Here is a 22313-nt window from a genome sequence, read left to right as displayed (position 1 = left end):
AATTTTCTGCAAAGAAGCTAGCACGTTTTTCATTTGCATAACATTGGAGCAAGTACACATGAACCTACTATTTTGTTCAGTGTAATGTAGGCAACATATTATTGACATCCAACTCTACCATCCAATAATGCTATACAGAACTGGAAAATCAATACCGGTATTTGATAAAATGTCATTTATCTTCGAAAATGGTAAACCGACAACGAAGTTTAGAGAAAAACAATTCTATACTGATGCTTTGGGAAGACATTCAACACGTAGCATTATGGATGTATTAGTCAAATGGTCGTATGTGGCAGTGTTACAATTAAATCGTAAAGTCTAAAGCTAAAGCGGAATCAATTCAAATGAGATGGGATACCACAAAATTGATTACATGCAGCAAATATTAACACATTTAAGGTTAATGCCCTTCAGATCAAAGCAAATTCAAAACTGGATACACCAGGTCGAAAATACATAGCGCAATTTTCTTTTTATTCATATTTACAAAAATCTAGACCTCTTCAACTAATATTGTTACAAAACATTTTTTTTATTCCAATTTTGTTTGTTTTAAATACTATAATTGACCTGACCGGACAATTTTAAAAATATTTTATTTTCACACAGCAATTATATACATGTTTGTCGCAAACTAATTTAATCGGAGAATTCCGCTGATCACTGGACCAAATGACCAGTGCTGTACACTAAGCAGGTTATTTCTACCCGCGGGAGAACCTGACATAAATTTAGGTTCTGATTTGATTTTTCTTCGAAGGATTCCAATAAAAAAATTAGAATGGAAATGGGGGATGTGTACAAAAGACAACAACCCGACCTGTCTGACCAAAGAACAACAAACAGCCGGAGGCCACCAACACAGCGAGAAAATCAAGCATGGAAATGGTGGATGTGTACAAGAGACAACAACCCGACCAATAAACAAAAAACTTCAAAAAGCCACCAACACAGGACTTGAAACGTAAAAAGTCAATCTAACGACAACCTAATTTTGAAAGGAAAAGATGGATAGACATCCTCGTATGCCTAACCAAACAAAAACATTTTAAGTATGCAAACAATATGTAAGCTTAAGTGCATTTTGGGCGTTAGTACTTTTAAATGTTCAACCCACAAAAAAAAAGCAGAATAAGTGATTAATATTAATCTATACAAAAACAAATACTATCTACAAGGGAATAATTAATGAATGATTCAATGATTTCACAAAAATCAATGGTGCAAATGCTTGGTTTTTTTTTAAGTTAAGTCATAAAATTTATATAGAAAATGTTGATTTGTCATCTACTGACGCATGGAACACCTAATGCTTTTGACATATATCTTGTGTATTTGTTTAACCATTCTTCCTGATATTGATTAACTCGCAGAGTCTTATAAAATATAGGTTCAAGATCAGTAAGAAATACAGTTATAAGATTATTTAACATTTGAGCATATATCTATAAGATACGAAAAAAAAAGAATATGTATTGTTACATTTAAGGAGCATGGCATTAACATACACAATGATTTATTTACACTATGATCTCGTAAAATATTTCCGGATTGAAATTAAATTTTTAATAAATTTATTTCTTTTTCTCATACATATAATTGTATACATCATGTATGTACATGCATATGTACATTATATTTAAACCTATACTTCTGTCGTGACTGTTCGATTTAGACGACGGCAAACTGCACATGCTGTTTCAAACAAATCTACCATTTGATTAGACCAAACCGATGAGCTTTCTATGTTTGTTTCTTCCTAGATTCCTACTGACTCATACAAAAGTTCTATCGATTTACATGTCACGTGACTCAGTCAATTTTTGAAAATAATTCTACAGCTTGTTAAAAAACAAATCAATTTCCTTCCTGAGACTTCAAACTATACTTCACCATTTCTGGTTCAAAGATTTCACGATGAAAGGAAGCCGAGAAGGAAATATATTTATATATTTAAAGGACTATTTATGCACAGAAAATGACTATTTTTGGAAATATTCTTTCTTTCAAATAGCGTTAGTTTTAGAACTATAACACCAGACACACACATATAATATAAAATTGAGAATGGATATGGGGAATGTGTCAAAGAGACAACAACCCGACCATAGAACAGACAGCAGCAGAAGGTCACCAATAGAACATATCTGTCCTACCTAGATAATAATTGAAACCAAGAATGTTTCTGTTCGGTGATTAATGGTGTTCAGAAAGAATAAAAACAAGAGGCTCACAAGACCAGAACACCATAGGGTCAGCAACAGAGGAGCATCGCCGTGCAGAAAACAAAGAATTTGTGCTGACACAGTTGACATCCTCTCTTTTTTTTTGGAATAATTTAAGTTGATCTTTTCTATTTTGTTTCAAAACATATATGATTATTTGAAACATGGACAAAACATGGACAAAACATGGACAAAACATGGACAAAACATGGACAAAACATGCATATTGACGGTTGTTGTAGACGTTATCATAGATATAGGAAGATGTGGTATGAGTTCCAATGAGACAACTCTCCATCCAAATAACAATTTAAAAATTAAACCATTATAGGTTAAAGTACGGCCTTCAACACGGAGCCTTGGCTCACACCGAACAACAAGCTATAAAGGGCCCCAAAATTACTAGTGTAAAACCATTCAAACGGGAAAACCAACGGTCTAATCTATATAAACAAAACGAGAAACGAGAAACACGTATATATTACATAAACATGTAATGTTTATTCCTGCAAAAACACCGTCATGTCAATGTATATAATAAGTCAGGTATAACGTAAGGTCTTTGATTAAAAAAACAAATGGATCGTCATGATCATAGTGAACAGGCAAAATGCATCAGATAAGATAACAAAGTGTATAAGTTAGAACTTATTAAAATGCACAAGGGATTACACACCAGTCCTCTAGATTTTTCTCAGAACAAACCTTGAATTTTGTAAAATCAGTATAACTATGGGCGTCAGTTTCATACATCTACACACATATACAATCATAATAAATAGTGTTGCAAATAGTTATAGATGATCCCTGGCAATGCCTGGTGTACTATATTTATGAATTTGATCGAAGTTAAATTAAATTAAGTTACCGGTATTTGAATGTACAGTAAAATCCTAACAGCTAGTCTCATATAGTTAAATTAAAACCTAAATAAACAAATATTATTAATATTATTTCCTCTTGCAGTAGGAAGTGCTTGCAAAAGTTTCAAATATGAGATAAAAATAAATTTATCTACTTCACATATTAAAATATTTCCTGTTTAATCCAACGAATAAAATCATTAGTAAATTATGATACGTTATTCTTCAATATTTATTTAGTAAGGGTCTGTCTGATCTGTTGTATTGTCCCTTTTTTCATCTGCCTGTTATTTACAAATAATTTCATAGATTTGTATAAACATTTGACAATTGCAACTATTTTTAAGAAAATGAATTTGATCTGAATTCTGAAATGTAGTTAGGACACTGATGGTCAATATCGTAATATATCTCAGCAACTTTATTTTAGATAATTGAACTAATATATATCATAAAATTGAGAATGGAAATGGGGAATGTGTCAAAGAGACAGCAACCCGACCATAGAAGAACAGACAACAGCAGAAGGTCGCCATCAGGTCTTCAAAGCAGCGAAAATCAAGTATATATACATCGTTATTCGTTTATCCGATTAACTTGTCGGAATTGTGTCCGATTTAGTCTTTAAAATCGCCATCGCTGAATTCATCTACTATAGATAAGATATATTCAATAACCTATCTGCCTAAAAATCAGGCAGTGGTGAAAACATGACAAACAAAAACCCTCGCATGTTTACATCGGTCCAAGGTCCAAATTGCCGATAGAGGTGCGCGAATCGAATTCGTTTCGTTTTCCTGTGCACTAGAAATTACAAATTAAGGGGAGCTAACTTTGTAATTTGCTTTATCGTTCTATCCCAAAAAAGGTACCTAAAGGATTTCTGGAATTACCAGACACGCAGATATAAAAAGACCTTCAATTTCTAACTACAACTGAGGGAAACTATCAAATAGGATTGTAAGGTCAGTGGGCATTGTTTACCATCAGTTCTTAAAAAGGATAAGTGTATTTCACAAAACACAGCAACTGATTTGCAAAATGAAGAATTTAATTTGGGTCTTCTATACTTCACCCTCACCCTTAAATTCTTTTTAATCGCAATTGGTGGTCATACAGGAAGTAATATAAAGAACAAAAACGAAACACCAGGAAAAACATATTTGAAATTAGAAAAAAAAGATATAATAAAGATAACAAAAGCAAATACAAACAATACAGAAGAATCGATATTAATATTGAATAATCAGAGTTATAATACTGAATTTGCAAACGTTCAATTTTCCTGCTGATATTTGAACACGCAATCCTACGCCCTAAGATATTAGTGACGCTACTTTATGAATTACATAATCCAAACTCATAAACAGTAGAGGAAGACGATATCTTATGTGTCGAACAGAACAAAATGTACACAATTTGAATGCAATAAAACAAAAGAAACATTAAAGTCTGGCTTTAAACTATTAATTAATGAATTGGTGTGCATAACAAAACTACTAGACGAAATAATTGAACAACAGTAAATTGTAACGTGTTTAGCCAAAAAGATAGATTTTACAAAAGAAAAAAAAAGTTCTTAAAATGTCAGATTTGTTACAAACAAGTCTAGGTGTAATATTTAACACTTTTTTTTAATAAATTCCTGCAGGTAAAATCGTATTTTAATAATAAATCTATATAGTATTGGACATTTAAAAAAAAGGTTTTGCCCAATTTATAATATTTATAAATGAATTTGTATCTGGGCCTTAAATATTCAGGTTATTCATCGGGGAATACATAAATGATCCTGTATTGTATTATAAGCTTTTTCAACTTAAAACATCGGTGTTACCGTCGCAATTTGGAAACTCCAGCAAAGGAATACACACAAGTCGGACAAATAATGTCGTAACTTGACATGAAAACTGAACTGAGATATATCAAAACAATCCTCACGCCCAATGAAAGCCACTTCTCATATGCCAATACTTCTTTTTTCTTTTTAATTGTCATCATAGTCATAATGCTCACAAAAGATATTGTTGATGTCAATCCTGACAATACGTGTACCGAATTCTAACATGTATTTTTGGTTTTTTTTTTATTTTTAATTTCTGACATATCAATTTAATAAAGAAATGTATAATCTGAATCAAGAAAACTACTGTTGATATTTACAACAGAATTCTGAAAACTGCTATTGTTATTTGGTGTTGCCATAGTCATAAATATGCTCTTTATGTTTGTTGATATGATTTTATAGTAATCAATCACACAGTTTTATTAGTTTCCTTCTTTTGTTCTTTTCTTTACACATTGATAATTCTTGTATTGAAATGTTAGTTTAAATCTCGCGTTATCTGTGTTCTCTCAGTATAACTACAGGGTTGGAACAAATCACACGATCTCTAAACAAATAAACTTTAAAGCAATAACTTCTCCCTTTATTCAAATTTATACACAACAGATTAAACACACAATCTCAATGATCATTAAACGAGCTTTGATACAATTATAATTGTAATCCCCACTTCCATGCCGTCCTCGAATACACTTAACATCTATAATGTACCAGATATTTCAAAAAAGAAAACTAGGTGCAAGCATACCAAACACGTGGGAATTTTAGAAATTTCAAAATAAGGGGGACCGGAGAGCTTACAAAAGTTCGTTATAAAAACGTATTCTAATTCTATAAATCATATTTTTTTCAAGGGGCTTACATTGCTGAGTTACATTGATTCCGCCATGGTGCAGCTAAACAAAATCAGAGACATGATATATATATTTAAACACGTGTATATCTCATAAAATACTTCATAAACCCATTGAGAAAAATAGTATATTGTCGATCATTCACAACACTATCTAAGCATGTTACATATTATCGTAATCCTTCCAATGCAACACTTTCTTTGTGGTTAGTCAGCTCTTCGTACAGGGATTATTACCCACATTTAATCGAATAATAATTTTTAATAAAATTAATATATTTAAACAATGAAGCTTTATAAACATGAAACAAAAAAAATATTACAAATAAATATTATTTATCAATTTACATTAAATGGAAAAAAGGAAAATATTTACCTCACTACACAGCGCGCAGCTGGCCTTATCGATTTCCACAAAACTTGTAAATTAATGCTATTCTCTAACAAAAGAGGAGTGTTGTCATGCGCTAAAATGTGGATTTTAAAGAAGGAATGGTTGTATTCTATATTACCATGCTAACAATAATGTATTAAATCCTAATTAGTTCTAGAGCGTACCGAAAACTGAACAAAGTGGTGTGTGATGTATGTTATATTATGTAGTTATTACCTGTAATAGCGGACGATAAGAAAATACGTTTTTCACATTAAATTTATAAATGATTTTGAATCTTATCACCAAGGCAACCAATTTTTTTTAACATGGTGTAATATTCGAGAGGGTCACTTACTATAACTGCGTAGTATCGATGAGCCGCTGGAACTGGTCAGTTCAATATATATGATAAGGACGATAAATTTAGATTAACTATTTGATAAAGGTCGCTTGATTATATCATAAGTATCTGAAACGAATCAGATGTCAGTTATAATGAAAACAAGTCGTAAATATAAATAAAATATTTGCAAATATGCGTATCTTTTAAATATGAAATATTGGATATACTGGATAAATTGTATGCGTACGTAGCGCTTTTCCGGCCTCCAAGCCGAATATTTGAAATTACAGCCAAGGAAACATAAAAAAAACAAAAGTGTTGATAGAGTCAAATTCATTAAAGTTCAACTTTGCATGAGGGACTTAATTACTTTCCTATAATAATTCATAAACTTGATAATTTTAGAAAGGTTTATCATAAATCATGTCAGAAACGTCCTTGTTACTGATAGTTTACTGTAGTAGAGCTAACGACCCTGGCAGAACTGTAATAATGAAAACAAACAAACTTAAATTGCAGGCGTCCTATATTGAAGGATATGTAAGTGCTCCAGACCATACGACCGTCGAGACGACCGTACGGACCAAATACTCATATGGTCTGGAATATATTTATCAAAAATGTATGAAAAGGATTATGTATAATGTACTTTATCAATAGTAACTTTAACCGCAGGTCTGATACCGTCATTTATGCACAACATACCGAACGTAGTATTCATGATTGAATCCAATGATAGTGTTTGTGTGCTCTAGATAATATCTTGTTTATTCTTCTCTGTTTACATTTTGCTGTTTGATAGATTTTGCGGGTAAACTTTATTTACAATATTTGTTAACTAAATGCAAACACCATGTTATAATTATTTTAATATACATATGGAATAATTCTATATTTGACACGATGACAGTATGTTTCCCAAGCTTCTCCATAACGCTTTCTACACTCGTCGCCATCTGTACGTTCCCTTCCGACTAACATCACAAACAGAAACAATGGATTCAGATAAGGCAGGAAATAACTGAAACCTGAAATGAAAAACTAAATAAGAAATCTGTGTTTTTAGTTGTTCAGTTTCATATTCAATACATAAGTTTGTTTAAAAATTAAAATTCTAGCCAATGTTAAGCAACAACAACAAGACAACAGAAAATGTATTAAAAATCAATGCACCAGTAAAACATTAATTTTAAGCGCAAAACAAAAAAAATTACAAAAGTCTAAAAACTTTCATAGCAAGTGTTTACAGTTAATCAAGCGTAAAAAAAAATCAGTTTCGTCCCCAGAAGTAAAGATTGTCTACCAGCGGCTGAGCTAATACTTCTTGTATAAGGTAAATAACAACTGCACGAGGGTTAAAATGTCAGTAAAGAGAAAGGTAGGATAAGTTATAGATATTTCATATCTTTTGGACAGTTTTGTGGTGTTTCGTAAATTATACCATAGCTTTTGTTGAAACCGTCGGCATTAACCTCACGAGACGAAGTCGAGTGAGGTTGCCGAGGGGTTTCAACAAAAACTATGGTATAATTTACGAAACACCACAAAACTTTCCAAAAAATATGAAATATCTGTTTTAACCTATTGTATCTTTCGCTGTTAAAAATTGTGTATTTCATATATTTTTGTTTATTTACATGGAAATTGTTTTAATAAGAATCTGTGAAATAACCCTTTTCGGACCTTACACTTAAGGCTCCGCCTACTTTTTAAAACTAGCGCGGGGTTCAGAAACAGCGGGTATTCAGTTTGAAAATATTTTTCGACAGCGACGGATGCATCTTTACAGTGGTGACGAAAAGATGTTCTGGATAAGGACACAAGAACTTTCTAGTACAGATTTCTGATATTTTGGAAGATTGCTGCAATCCCAAACTTACGTACAGTTGAACTGCAAAGGGTAGGTTTTTTAAATTTTATTATTTGCTTTCAAAATGTTTTAATTTTTTTATATTAATGATTTTCACAAGAATCTGTCTGAGAGTTGTATGAATTATTCCACTTTTAACTTTAAACCAGAAGTCCATGAGGGAGGGTGGGGGGGGGGGGGGGGGGGGTCTTGATCCCGCAATCCCGGGCTTTAAAACACGAAGTCCCGAACTGCTGGGCTTAAAACTCAAAATCCAGAGGTCCCGAAATTCTAAAAAAAATTCCCGGATCCAGAAAGGGTCAATCCCGAAATCCCGAGCTTAAAAACACCCGATCCCGGAGTCCCGATAAAGTTCCTATCCACCTTTTGCCCATGGCGTACATTAATTAAATGGGATATCAAAATGTTCTCGATGAAATTCATTGACATGCGACGATATAATTAAAGAAAAAAAAATCGCTCATTTAGAGCTGGGATTAGCATATCTAAAGTATATATATATTCCTGTTTAGAGTAAACAAACGCTATCTAATTTTAACGGTCAAACATAGAGTATAGCCCCATTAAAAGTCTAGATGTCAGCAGTGTTTAATAAAACCGGGTGTGGATCAAACACTTTTAAAGTGGGGTTGGGGGTAAAGCAAGCCAACAATAAACCGGGTGTAGATCAAACACTTTTAAAGTGTGGGTGGGGGTAAAGCAAGCTAACATTTGAAAATATTATAAAATAGGTTATTTGTTTACCATATTTAAAGTTTTTTAAAAGGGGCGTACTCCCTTGCCTCCCCCCCCCCCCCCCCCCCCCCCCATTATCCCCTAAAAACTAACCCGCCTTGCCGAACAAACGGTTAGATGTGATTCGTGTAAATGTAGCTGTACAGTGGAGCCTACAGGAAGTTTACCATTTGATAACCGAAAATCAACATATTATTAAACCTTTTTTGTTTGTTCTAGTCCTGAGCGAATTTTGGTTCATTTAAAATATAGGACAACAGAGTTGGTGTATGTGGGTTCGATTCCCACCCTAAGCAATCATTTATTTCAGCTGGTGCAAAGCGGGCAGTTTAGCTTAGTGGCCCCACACAAACTTTGTTGTTTCTATCAAAAAATTCAGGCGGCCGCGACCAGGTCTCGACTTTTTTTTTTTGAATTCCTTATACAACAAAACCATGGTATAATTGTGAAAATTATACCATGGATAGCTATGGTATAATTTTCGGTTATTGGGATTTATACTCGAGTTGCACTCCCATAGGGTACATTGTACAGCTATAGGTTAAATAAAAGATAGACTACAAATCAACAATATCATTTTAACAGATTTTTTAATCAAATTGATCATACATCCTATTGCAGTTGAAACGATCATCCAGGGCTTGCATTTCCTATCATGTCTGATTTCCTTGCTAGACGGTTCCGGCATGCAGGGAAGTTATGTAATGGTAAAGTTGATGTCGTCTCATCGACATTTGTATTCACTAGTACAGTCGCCATCATGATTTGGCTGAACGCCATTGAATATCTGTGTTACAAATTGTCTGGGATATGTTCCATTTGATATTGAAATTACGTCCTGCTTTCCCCCTTTTACCTGGATGTAATTTTTTCTTGTCATGAGCAACCCTCAATAGGTGCCGCTACTATAGTGAACAGGAGCTACTAACCCAGCAAGGAGCTATAGAGTTCACCACGAGTTTTGGCGGGATTGGTTTTGTTCAATCTTTTAGTATTTGATGAATATAAGTCTTTTTTGCCATGATAATGTTGTCTGTCTTCGACTAGGTTTTTTAATTAACATCTTAGTTTCGTCTAAAAACATTCTTCACATACCAATGAAAGTGGAATATGTTATAATATAAAACTTAGGTTTTGTAGAAACAGTTCTTCCCAAGCAGATACGGAAGCGTTTTCCTTTGAATTAAATTTTTACTTCAAATATATCATATATCGTTAATACCAGTGTTAGCATGTGTGGATCTGACCTAGCACTGTTATTGTATTACTCCAAACGCCCCAAGGTTCGTATGTTCTTAACTGTACTTTACTTTAACCTTTTAACCGGTGAAGTTTAAGTTTAATTGTATATTGAAAATCTTCATAATCGGTAGATGATATACCATGGTAATTTTCGTCCATAATTGGATGGTTTTTGCGTGTTTTCAAATGTTTGTTCAGTACATTTTAAGAAGATTATTCAGAAAAAAATGATATATTTATATCTGTTCGTGATTTGATTGATGAAGGCAAAAAATAGTTCTAACTTCTCTGAACTAGACACGGGGATGATATGGTGGAAATCAATAATAATAATGTTCCCTTTTGTTTGTTACAGCATTTGATCATAGACAATCGGACTTATTTTCATCCATATTATATCATTTTTATGAATATTTTGGTGTTATGTATACTTGAGCATGTCAAATGGCATCGACCGTCCAAGGGTGACTGGGGGAATAGAGATATGGTAACTTTTGATCTTATTCCGACCAATTAGTAAAACATAGGCCAAAGTGTGGCGTCTGTTTGACTGTGTGGGATATACAAGTACGCAGTCACGTCTAGTCAGAACGGGGACGTTAGATCCAATTCGTCTTATAGAAAGCATTCCACGCTCTTACTTTGCACGTAGAAAGCCTTTTTATTTTTATTTTTAACTTTTTGAAGGGTTCTCTGAATACATGTTACGAGGCAAAATATCTGTCACTATCTAATATAGTTTTACCGTCATTTTCTATAGGCAGTCTTAACTTCTCCGACCTTTATCTTTGACGTCCCTTATTACAGGACCTACATACCTATTGTATTTATTAGTAGTTTGTAAATGTCGTGAACATTCATGAAATAATAAACCAACAATCCATCACTCAATCATATGGCATCGCCCCGTGATGCTTCCTGTAATCTGGTCCTTTACAACTGGTATCAAACACTCTGGAACAGGCAAGTTGATAACATGCCAGGTAATAGTGCATCTGCTCATAATATTTTTAGGAAATTGTCTATGTATATACATGCATACTATATGCATCTGTCTTTCACCTTACAAAGCAGCTAAGTCCCTTGGTGGGTTTTACAATTACGTTACATATCCAGTTGCCTATTCATTAAAACTAGTACTTTTTATATTGGGTGTGCCTGAGAATGAAGTACTACACTTGCAAACGTATATACATATTTACATGTGTGTTTAGTACATACATGCACAAACTTATTTTTCTTTTCTTTGTATGTTTACCTGCTGATTGTTTTGCGTTGTTGTTTAAATACTGTCTTATATTGTAATAATATACGCTTTGTCAGAAAATAAAACAGTTTCTTTTCCTTCAATATTTACATCCATATATTTGTTCAGTGTAACAAAGGAACTCTTATTGAAATAGAATCGTTTGAACTTCTATTTACCTGTCGGAAGTGCATATGTCAATGAAATGATTAGATCGCCTAGATAGTTTGGATGTCGACATATACCCCACCACCCAGAAACAAGGAGGTTCTTTCCGGTTAACGTAGGAATTACTTCATAATCTGAAACGAAAGCATAAGAACAGTTTAAAAAATTGTTATTTACACCTTACACAGTTGCCTTGCTATTTTCCAGAGCTTTAAGTATAAAGAAAATATTTTATCAAGATGGAACGCCAAAGGCCCATGACTTTATATGTCTAACAACATTAAATTTTTATCGATTGTAAGAATTGAAAAATAGGTAGCTAAATCAAAGTAGCAAAAATATTGAAATCAAAACAAACCCCAATCGTGAAAAAGGATTAAAAAGAGTAAAAAAAATTATTAAAAATTATTTTTGAAAATGTCGTTCTTAACATCATAGACAATATAGCAACCACACAACATCTTTTAAAATCCACGTGTTCGATCCAATTTGAGTTTTAACCCATGACAAACTATTGCTAAAATGATGCAGAATTTTGATATCTCTAGATGTTGCGCCATTGATTATATATTATAGACTAAAGTATTGTTTTTTTGTTATATGTAAAGATAAATTTTTATTAAAAAGTGTATGGTTGTCATTGATTTAACACTCAACCAAATGCATGATACAGATATACATTTCTGATACTTCATCGTAAATATTTATGTTGTCTGTTATTAAAATGAAAATTCGCCAACAGTAACATTATAATTGGCATTACTGCAGTTGCATGCAACTAAGTGAATATAAACTAAATTATTATGCACCAATTAAATTATCAAAACCTAGAAATAATTGAAAAGATTGCAAAACAATGTCCCCGGAGAATATCATTGATCTAATAAAACCTCGCTGCCAGTGATGGCATCGCACTACTCTGTAACAACAAAATTAAAATAAATTTTATCATATGTAACACTTAGTCTCATAAATCGCTGAAAAGTAAAACAATTGTGGATAAGGGGACGACAATTTGAATGGTGTTTTTTTTAGGGATGATTGAAATAAATATTCTGCTCACCATTAATTTGGAAATGAATATTTTTACTTTTCCACAAAAACAGGTATACATATTCTGGCCAAACATATTTTTCAATTCAAAACATTTTTGACCTCATGAAAAAGTCGTCTTTCCAAGAATACACAAACATTGAAAATTTAGAAGAACAGAAGGTTACAGGAGATATTGTCCATCTTAACGATGTTACGAATGAATGTTATGAATACCCGGCCACGTTCACTTGTATTTATTGTCTATCTGATGAGTTAAGCCTTTTTCAACTGATTTTTATAGTTCGTTCTTATGTTGTACTGTTATACCACTGTCCCAGGTTAGGGGTAGGGTTGGGATCCCGCTGACATGTTTAACCCGCCACATTATTTATGTATGTGCCTGTCCCAAGTCAGGAGCCTGTAATTCAGTGGTTGTCGTTTGTTTATGTGTTACATATTTGTTTTTCGTTCATTTTTTTTACATAAATAAGGCCGTTAGTTTTTCTCGTTTCAATTGTTTTATATTGTCTTATCGGGGCCTTTTATAGCTGACTATGCGGTATGGGCTTTGTTCATTGTTGAAGGCCGTACGGTGACCTATAGTTGTTAATGTTTGTGTCATTTTGGTCTTTTGTGTGTTGTCTCATTGGCAATCATACCACATCTTCTTTTTTTTTTTTTATATTAAAACGAAAGCAAGACGCTTTTTATCATCACTGAAAATGGAGATACACATAATTAGAAAGACTTATGGATGAGTATATATACTTGCGAACTGTGGGTCATTTGGATTCTTTCGAAAGTTGTTCTTTTCTGAATTACTTCCTCTGTATATCCAATATCCTATTACTATAGAATACAAATACAAACATAAGTAGATGTAGGAAGATGTAGTGTGAGTGCCAATGAGACAACTCTCCATACAAATAACAATTTAAAAAAGTAAACCATTATCGGTCAATGTACGGCCTTCAACATGGAGCCTTGGCTCACACCGAACAACATGATATGAAGAACCTACACTGACTTAAATTAAAAAAAAATGTGACATGGTTTTTTTCATAACAGATTAATGATGCTTATTTTATGAAATGTGTACAAATGTCTTTTTCTATGAAGATTTTATGCGACAGTGATACAAGTGACAGGTTAAGCTAGTTATAAAACCAGGTATATTCCACATTTTCTTCATTAGAGAATACCTGTTCCAAAGTCAGGAATATGACAGCTGTTTACCGTTCGATTGATGGGGTTGAGATTTTGCTATTGTCAATTGGTTAACTATCTTCTCTGTTTGGAATTTTCCTTGGAGTTTGGTATTTTTGTTATTTTACTTTTTTTCTTGAATTGTGTGAACTAGAAAGCAACTTGCATATCAACAAGAGATAATAATCTAATAATGTGTTTTACTATTTCTTACCATTTCATTTCGAGATACAGTCAAACCTGCTTAAGATACAAGTTAAGGGAGAGCACAAAAGTGGTCTCTTAAGACGGGTGGTCTTTTAATACATGTTCAATTCTAATGAAATGTACTACAGGGGGAAATAAAATTTGCGTTTTCAGACAGGTTTTTTGCTTAATGCAGGTTGTCTCTTAAGCAGGTTTGACTGTATTTATAGATTTAGAATTGATGCATTTTCCTGTTATTAGCAAGATCTGTGATAAACAGATGCCTACCATTTTTAAGGCAAGACATCAGTTATATTCATCATGTTAAAACTAGAGCTTAATGGCAATTAATCAATTAAATGGTTATGCAGCTATATTGAAAATTGGGTATATTTTCATAGTGAAGGTTAAAATGCTTTGAAAAACACGGGAACACATCATTGAAACAAAACCGTTGCTTAAAAACACGCATAGGTTTTCCCGTAACCTACTTTTTCCTCCTCCTTCCAAAAATCTGCCCCTATTCAATATGGCTGCAATAGTCGTGACAATGAGCAATATCATACTGATAAACCTCTTTCACGAGGTAACTATACTGATAAACCTCTTTCACGAGGTAACTATACTGATAAACCTCTTTCACGAGGTAACTATACTGATAAACCTCTTTCACGAGGTAACTATACTGATAAACCTCTTTCACGAGGTAACTATACTGATAAACCTCTTTCACGAGGTAACTATACTGATATGTATCTTACAATTTAATATTATCACGGCAAGAAGACAATACCATGGTAATTCACATTTCGTCATCATCAGGTAACGTGTTTGTACAGCAAAACAGAACGGGATCATCAAAAACTGTACTAATAAGTTGTATCCAAGATGTTCATGGACAATATCTCTCGAAACCAAGATGCCATCTTCAAACCAAAAGTAATCAGCAACATATAAAAGTTGAAACCCTGCCACTGTCAGTAAAGTAACGGATGGTTTATCTCCATTATCAAAGGCCTTGGCTATATTGATAAAGTTCATTAAAATCCACCCAATAATACCACTTCTAAAACAAACATATTTCAGATCGAACAATCCCCATCTTGGATTTAATTCTACTCCGTTGAACCAATCGTTGAAACCATTTCCTGTTAAAAATATAAATGTAATCATAAGAATTGTTTGCATCAAGTTATCAGGAATGTCTTCATCTTGTAAATAACATAAATAAAGATTTGGTCCATTAGACACATGCTGATGGTGTCCAATGGCATACAACGTCATAAAGGAACCTTTCCCAAATTCGATTTTGATCTGTGTTCTTTTTTAATAAGCATTGTGTATTAGTTTCATAACATATTGTTAAGGCAAACTGAAGTTGGAGATCGAGCGGAAACCTATTTTGGGACGTACATACGAGCGTAAATTTGCACATGGGTAATATGTCATCCGACGACGGTAGAGGCATACAAAAATCGAGCGTAATTAAGAATAGAAATGTAAAATACAGACCTGGCTATGTCGGTAGCACATCAAATTTATATTTGGTATATGTTAACTCGGCAACTAAATGCCTGCTATAATTTAAACATCAGACAATGCATATGAAATAAAACACATACCAGTTTTATCAGATTTACTACCTCTGAGGTACAATACAATGCTGGAAAGTAGAATCAACAGAACACCAGAGGTGGTCATCTGTAGCAGTTTATCGAACACTGATGTCACTCGAATTCCAGACAATAAAGCTATTAAAAAGCCGATGATGTTTGCTGTTAGTACAAAGAATGCGTTCAGTCGATATTTAAGTCTGATTCTAGATTCTTTAATTTGGAGTCCATCAACTAATTCGCCACCAAAGGGCAGCATGTACAGTATGCATTGCAGGACAAACCACACGGTGAGAATTGCAAAGGTTTTAATTTCAATGTAACTGTTGACATCACTTGGAAATCTAGGAACTGCAATTATGCTCCAATTGCCCTGTTATAATAAAAAATATGCTTCTTATAGATATACAAAAGGGGTTCCTCCATGTGCTATTCTAATAATTTTGTTTGTATATATACTTATACTACTAGTATATATCATGCATTATATAACACTATACTTATTGTGGCGCAAACTAATATGTGTGTGTATAAGAAGTTCCACGTATAAGTGTTTTGTTTTTGTTTATTTATTTAAATATCGTTTCTGTCTTAATATAACAATTTGTAATGGGTATTTGAACAGATTCAAAGACTGAACTTCAACGTACCTGTTTAAAACATCTTAAAGCAACAGATAGAAAAACACAGTTACACTAATTGAAATATGCAGACAACATATGCAGGTGTTTTGGAGTTTGCATGCAACCAATAATGTGTCAAAATGAGCGAATCGATCACTATTCTGGCGAACACGTTTATGCAAAGAAAGTAAGAGACAGCTAGCTTAACGTTATTCTTAAACAGTGGTCAATTAGCTTATTTTGATAAATTGATTCATTGGTCCGTTTAAATTGCCAGCACATTATAATGAAAACTTTAATTTCAGTACTTTTAAATGTGTAGATGCAATATACAAAGTCTGCTGACAGTGCATTGTTCAAAATCTCATAATATTATGTATTTTTGTTCGGGTACTAGTATATGAGAAATTCTTATATGAAGCAGACGGCAATGTGACACCAATGAAAGACCAAGTCAGCTTTATGTGTGGTTATTTGCAAATTTAGTTATTTTGCTGTTGCTTCATTAACATACAGTTGTTTTTAATTACAAGTAAGTTACTTACAAAACATTGTATTACTTACTTTGATGCACTTTTCAACAATGACAAATATCCATGATGTGAAGAACAATGTGAAAAAGACTGCGGATTTAGATGTCGCTGTGTTATCATCATCTGTTGATGCTTTCTCAGCTTTATCTGTGGGCTGGTTTAATGTTCTCTGCGAATATTATAAGGGACAAATCAAAATTGCAATCGTATTATGGAGAGACAAAATCACATATATTTTACCATTTCATAAAGTGTTGCATCTAATATACAAACATCATAAAGCTAGGTAACATAAACAATTCATAATCTAAACTAATATGCAACTGTTTTATATTTATGTTACAATCGTATATAGTTTACTTAATCCAGTTGAAACGATATTCTTGAGGTTGTGTTTCCTGTAATGATTTTTTTTTGGTAAAGGGTTACTGCTTATATTTACAATTACAATTACATTTGTAACAAGGGTGCCTATTGGTAAAGCTTCGATCATTCCTCAGAGTGTTCGAATAACGCAATCGTCACTTGGTTTAACGTTGTGGAATATATGTGCTACAGATGACCATGGATATATATTCCAATTGTTTAAGCGACAATCATGCACGCCCTCTCTTTAAAATGAAAGGCTAAACATGACATTAGCAATACGTCTTGTGCTTCCTGTAAAGCAGGCACTGCTTACCTTGCCAAGCAACTGAGGTTTTTTTTTAAATGAGATGTGTTGCTCAATCGTTTATTTTATGTCTAGTGTCATGTTATCTTAGTTTTTTCTTTATGCCACGGTATGTTTTTCATCAACTTGTGGTTTTCGGTTGTCCCCTTAATATATTCTGCCTATATTTAATGTTGCTGACAAAAATCGCAACTACTTCAAAGCAAAGGTCGCAATAACAACATTCTTGTCAAATCAAACAGCAGCCATTATTCCGACCCTCGCTAATCCAAACCGCAGTAATTAATCAGAACCTCATCAAAGCAAACATTGATAATAGATAACAAACTCGTCTTAAACCAACAGCCGCAATAATATGCAAATTTGTCAAAGCAGTAATGACTCACGTTACTAAGTATTTACTAAATGAGCTATAGAATCAAGTTGCCGTGTAAAACTGCAATGTTATAAATACAGTTACATATATTTTTTTTTATTAAAACTTAAGGACAAGTTGTAGCGAAATCTGAATATGAAAAGTAAAAAAAATTACATGTGCAAGGTGATTTATACATGTATTCACGGTGGGTATGGTTGTCCTGCGAGAGAACGTACTGTGCTGGTGATTCGGTCCTGACGGGTGCTGGTGATCAATGAAAAAATATAAACAAAGACGAAAATGATGATTTTTGACGTTTTCACTCATAAAAAATGGAAGAAAACAGTTGAGATTTTTTCAATTTCGTTTCTTATGGGTTCATATATAAACCATTAAAAAAATGACCCTCTAAACTGTTTCAGTAAGCGTAACACAAAAATGCTCATTTTCAGAAAATCTCAAACTGAAAAAATAAAACAAAAATGCTCATAGAGTCCGCTTTCTATGCCGCAATCCACACGACAAAACAATTTTGTGAAAAAAACATTGCAATTTATTAAAATTTAGCATTTTCTCAATTTATTCATGTCCTGATACTGTGCTGGTGGGTCCTGTCATTGTGCTGGTGGGTCCTGATACGGTGCTGGTGATTTTGGATAAGAAGTTGGTCATATTTGAAACAAATGTTACAAGATCAATAAAATTAGCCAGATAATTGTTGCCAACAGGATCTATGACTCCTATTTTAGCTCTTGCGAGTCAGTTTGGCTGTTTAATATGTGTTTTCAAATGATCTGAACTTGTATTACATAATAACATAAAAGGGCAACATCTTTCGTCCAATATCAGATAACAATATATAGTATTTAAAATAAGTTAAAAATTCCACAATACTATATAATTCATTTTATGTGTCAATTTGTTCGAAAAAAAGTCGAAAAGAAGAGACTTTTTTTAATGTCATGATTATATGTCGCTTTCTAGATCTATGCTTAGCATTTATTTCAGATGACATGGACTCCTCACCCTGATGACCCTGCTTCCTTTCATAACTTTATCCGTATACATATATTAATAGATAAACAAAATGCTGCATGCAACACGTATTTTTGTATTTAAAATGATTCGTTGTAACGGTTGCTGGAACCAGTTTCGTTATTTGATCTGAATTTTCTGAAATGTGCAAGGTAGATAGACATTTTGATTTTTTTTACTCGGAAATGAACCATTGTGTTGATCCCATGCTAAACATAACAAAAATCTCTGTACAAAGGTCTGTGAATTTTCTACAAAAATAGTGATTTTATTTTCACTTAATTTTCCTTTTCTACTAAATACAATACTGAACTATAAATAAAATGCTTTGCAAGAAGTTTCCCCTTGATATATGTACAAAATTATATCTCTATCATCAATGTCTGTGCTGTTTTGATACTATTGCAGTTTGCACATTTCGGAATTGACAGGCCACAGGAGGGGTCATAAACCGTACACGAAAAGATAAAATATTGATATAAGTACTTAGTTTGCATCTTTGAACCCCCACCCGGCTTGTTTTTTAGGAGCCTGGGGTGTCTAAAAATGGTCGATTACAGACAGCCGAGTACGCATTTTACTTTCTAGGCGTGTTATTGATGATTGTTAAAGTCCTGAAAACGGATAGATGGAAACAAAAATGTTTGATATATCTGGCTTTAGATTCAGTTTTTTTTTTAAATATAAATTAAGGCTACATTTTATTATATAATAATTCTATGAATTCACAACATAAAAAAATGCAGAAAAAAAAATGAATAAAGTGAAATATCTTAGTAAGGAGTCATTACTACAGAGATGGTGTGTTTGACACACACAACTTAAAAGCTAAGTGATCTTACCAATATTAGAATAAAAGTGTATTTTAGTTGGGTATTTTTTCCATTTACTGATTTTCAATTATAATCAAGGCACATTTTATTTTTATTCATGAAAAATATTTATTTATAGAAAAGAAGGACACATTTTTCACTTCCTCCCCCGTAATTCTTTATCAAAAATATTTATTTTCGAAATAAAAAAAACTAAGAAATCTTTATTTTATTAGTGTTCTCTAGGTTATCTCGTCTTCATTCTCTGACATATTCTAGCCTGCCCTTTCATAAAATAGTGATTTTTTTAGTGTTCTATCGAATTTTCGAAAAAAAATTACCTGTTACCGTTGAGACAAAAAAAATGTGTTGGAAAAATCTTACAGCAAGTGATTCTAAAATAGCTATAAGATACATTTTTCTTTTACAATCCAACTTTTAAATCTTACGGGAAACGGTTCCAAGCTTTCACTGTAACCTCGCTCTAACTTATTCCCATCCCTCCCCCCCCCCCCCCCCCACCCCCAAAAAAACCCACCAAACAAACAAACCCGCAATACTATTGTCATTCTTATAGTCAGCACTCAATTGTTCAAAAACAAATGTGTTTTAAGCTGCTAAAGACGTGATTCAAACGCTCAGAAAGTCCTTTGTTCTATATTTTTGCTCTCCATTTTTATGCAAAACCTTTTACATTTTTATTTTATGGGTTATTGTTGAAGGTCGTACTTCACACTTAACACATACTTCCTTTGGTTTCTTATGGAAATTTGTCCATTGACAACAAACATACCACATCATCTACTTTACATAAGTATTGTATAAATTACAACGTATTTTGGTGATCTTGCAAAATGATCGTAATCCCGAAAATCATAAACATATTTTCTTATCTTAAAAGGGGGCAAGAAGGGTTCCATTAACAGGTCAATAAATAAGATTACAGTTAGTTTTTAAAAAAAAATAGGGATATTTTTTCTCTCATTATAACAGTAAACAGATTCACAACAATGTCAATTTCAAGAAAGCAGACAACAGCTAATAAGTCAATAACAGTACAGCATCAATGATCTTGAATATATGCCACTTTTAACTAAAATATAAAAGCACAGAACCAGGACATAGGAGCACAGAACCAGGACCGTTTTTCTGATCACCAGCACAGTGACAGGACAATTTGGTTTAACGAACTTGCACGACTTTTGCAATATAATATTGTTGTAATATACTTTGCATGGTACTTATAACACATCAGAGAAAAATGAAGCAACAAAACAGTCGTTTTATTGCCGTTCTGATACAATGTAAACAAACCCACCAGCACAGTACGTTCTCTCGCAGGACAACCATACCCACCGTGGTATTTTTTACATTCATTGAACTAATTCCCATAATTTTTATGGAGTTTATCTCTGTATTTACAGATTAAATATTCTGATGAAGTTCAGATGGTTATAAATGCATCAATAATTTCATAACAATTCAAAATACTGTGGAATCTGCTAAATCACATATTTAAAAAAATAAAACGTTGGTCAATGGTTTATATTTAAAACTTTTCTGCTAAAGTGGCATAACTGTTGTTTAATGTTTCTTATTTTTCGCCATCTACATGTAGTGTATATGACTGCAAACACACCAAGACCAGGTTTGAATAAAGTTTTCCGGTTATTTTAAAATTGCATATAATATTATTGTTATGTTATAAATAAGTATTTACCTTCCGTGTGATGTCCATTTTCTTCAAACGTAGATAAGATATCTTTATTTACCAGGTCAACTTGTGTATGTGTAACTACATGATAATAGTTATCAAAGGTACCAGGATTATAATTTAGTACGCAAGAAGCGCGTTTCGTATAAATAAGAGTCATCAGTGACGCTCATATCAAAATAGTTAAACAAAAGCTTGTGATACCCTCTTAGCGGTACAAATGTCATGAAACTCAAAACTTACCTTTGAACAGCGGACATATTCTCCATATTGTAATAGGACTGAGACTAGCAAACTGTCCACATACTACTTCAGAGAAGTTATCAAAAGTACCAGGATTATAATTTACTAAGTCAGACGCGCGTCTCGTCTTTATTAGACTCATCTACCTGCTAGGTTAAGCGCATGTATTCCGAAATTCAAAAGTGTTTGAAAACGCATAGACGAGAAGACTATGATATAAATACAAAGCCCCGATTTCCCTTGGGTTTTTTTCTGTTTGTTTTTTTACTCAAGTGGTAAAAATCTAAAATTATAAACATTCTTTGAGGAATTTTTTTAAACGAAGGACATTCCTATCCAATATGGAAACATTTGCGTCTGTAACACCATATAGAAATTACTTTTTAGTCAATCCTCTTTAGTTACCTAAACTCAACTTTTATCATATTCAGCCAAAATTGTCGTTGCTACTTTTTTTTTCTCTCAACTTCTTTGTGTATTATGAGGTTTAAATGTAAGAATAAAGGCACCAT

The 22313-nt window shown here is 32.9% G+C and overlaps 3 protein-coding genes across 4 annotated transcripts in view; 1 reads left to right on the top strand and 2 right to left on the bottom strand.

The window, feature by feature from the left end:
- The window catches only part of LOC134696401 (sodium- and chloride-dependent glycine transporter 1-like), a 41058-nt gene extending 34509 nt beyond the window's left edge, over positions 1-6549 (bottom strand). The window contains exon 1 of one of the 2 annotated variants that reach the window (XM_063558168.1): positions 6522-6549. The gene's annotated coding sequence lies outside the window, so the exon portion shown is untranslated. Of the gene's footprint in view, positions 1-6166; positions 6381-6521 lie in introns of those variants that run through there. The other variant, XM_063558167.1, reaches the window with a different exon arrangement.
- LOC134696162 (zinc finger protein 330 homolog) overlaps positions 1-22313 on the top strand; it is a 310551-nt gene that overhangs the window by 143804 nt on the left and 144434 nt on the right. The window lies entirely within an intron of this gene.
- LOC134696417 (delta(14)-sterol reductase LBR-like) lies at positions 7286-21611 on the bottom strand. The gene is made up of 7 exons (XM_063558202.1): positions 21565-21611; positions 16998-17135; positions 15820-16183; positions 14959-15345; positions 13574-13654; positions 11782-11904; positions 7286-7537 (listed from the first exon to the last, which is right to left on the bottom strand). The coding sequence occupies exons 1-7, from the start codon at positions 21580-21582 to the stop codon at positions 7377-7379; spliced, it is 1272 nt and encodes a 423-aa protein (XP_063414272.1). The 5' UTR covers positions 21583-21611; the 3' UTR covers positions 7286-7376.

This window comes from Mytilus trossulus, chromosome 14 (genome assembly GCF_036588685.1).
Source record: "Mytilus trossulus isolate FHL-02 chromosome 14, PNRI_Mtr1.1.1.hap1, whole genome shotgun sequence".
Lineage (NCBI taxonomy): Eukaryota > Metazoa > Mollusca > Bivalvia > Mytilida > Mytilidae > Mytilus > Mytilus trossulus.
This window is presented reverse-complemented; position numbering and strand designations above follow the sequence as displayed.

Bases quoted from the DNA above. Each gene is read 5' to 3' on its own strand.
- LOC134696417 (XM_063558202.1), bottom strand. The intron at 16,184-16,997 runs GTAAGTAATACA...TTATTATAACAG, and splicing joins TTGTTGAAAAGTGCATCAAA to GGCAATTGGAGCATAATTGC. The intron at 13,655-14,958 runs GTAAGATACATA...TGTATTCTATAG, and splicing joins TGCCGTGATAATATTAAATT to TAATAGGATATTGGATATAC.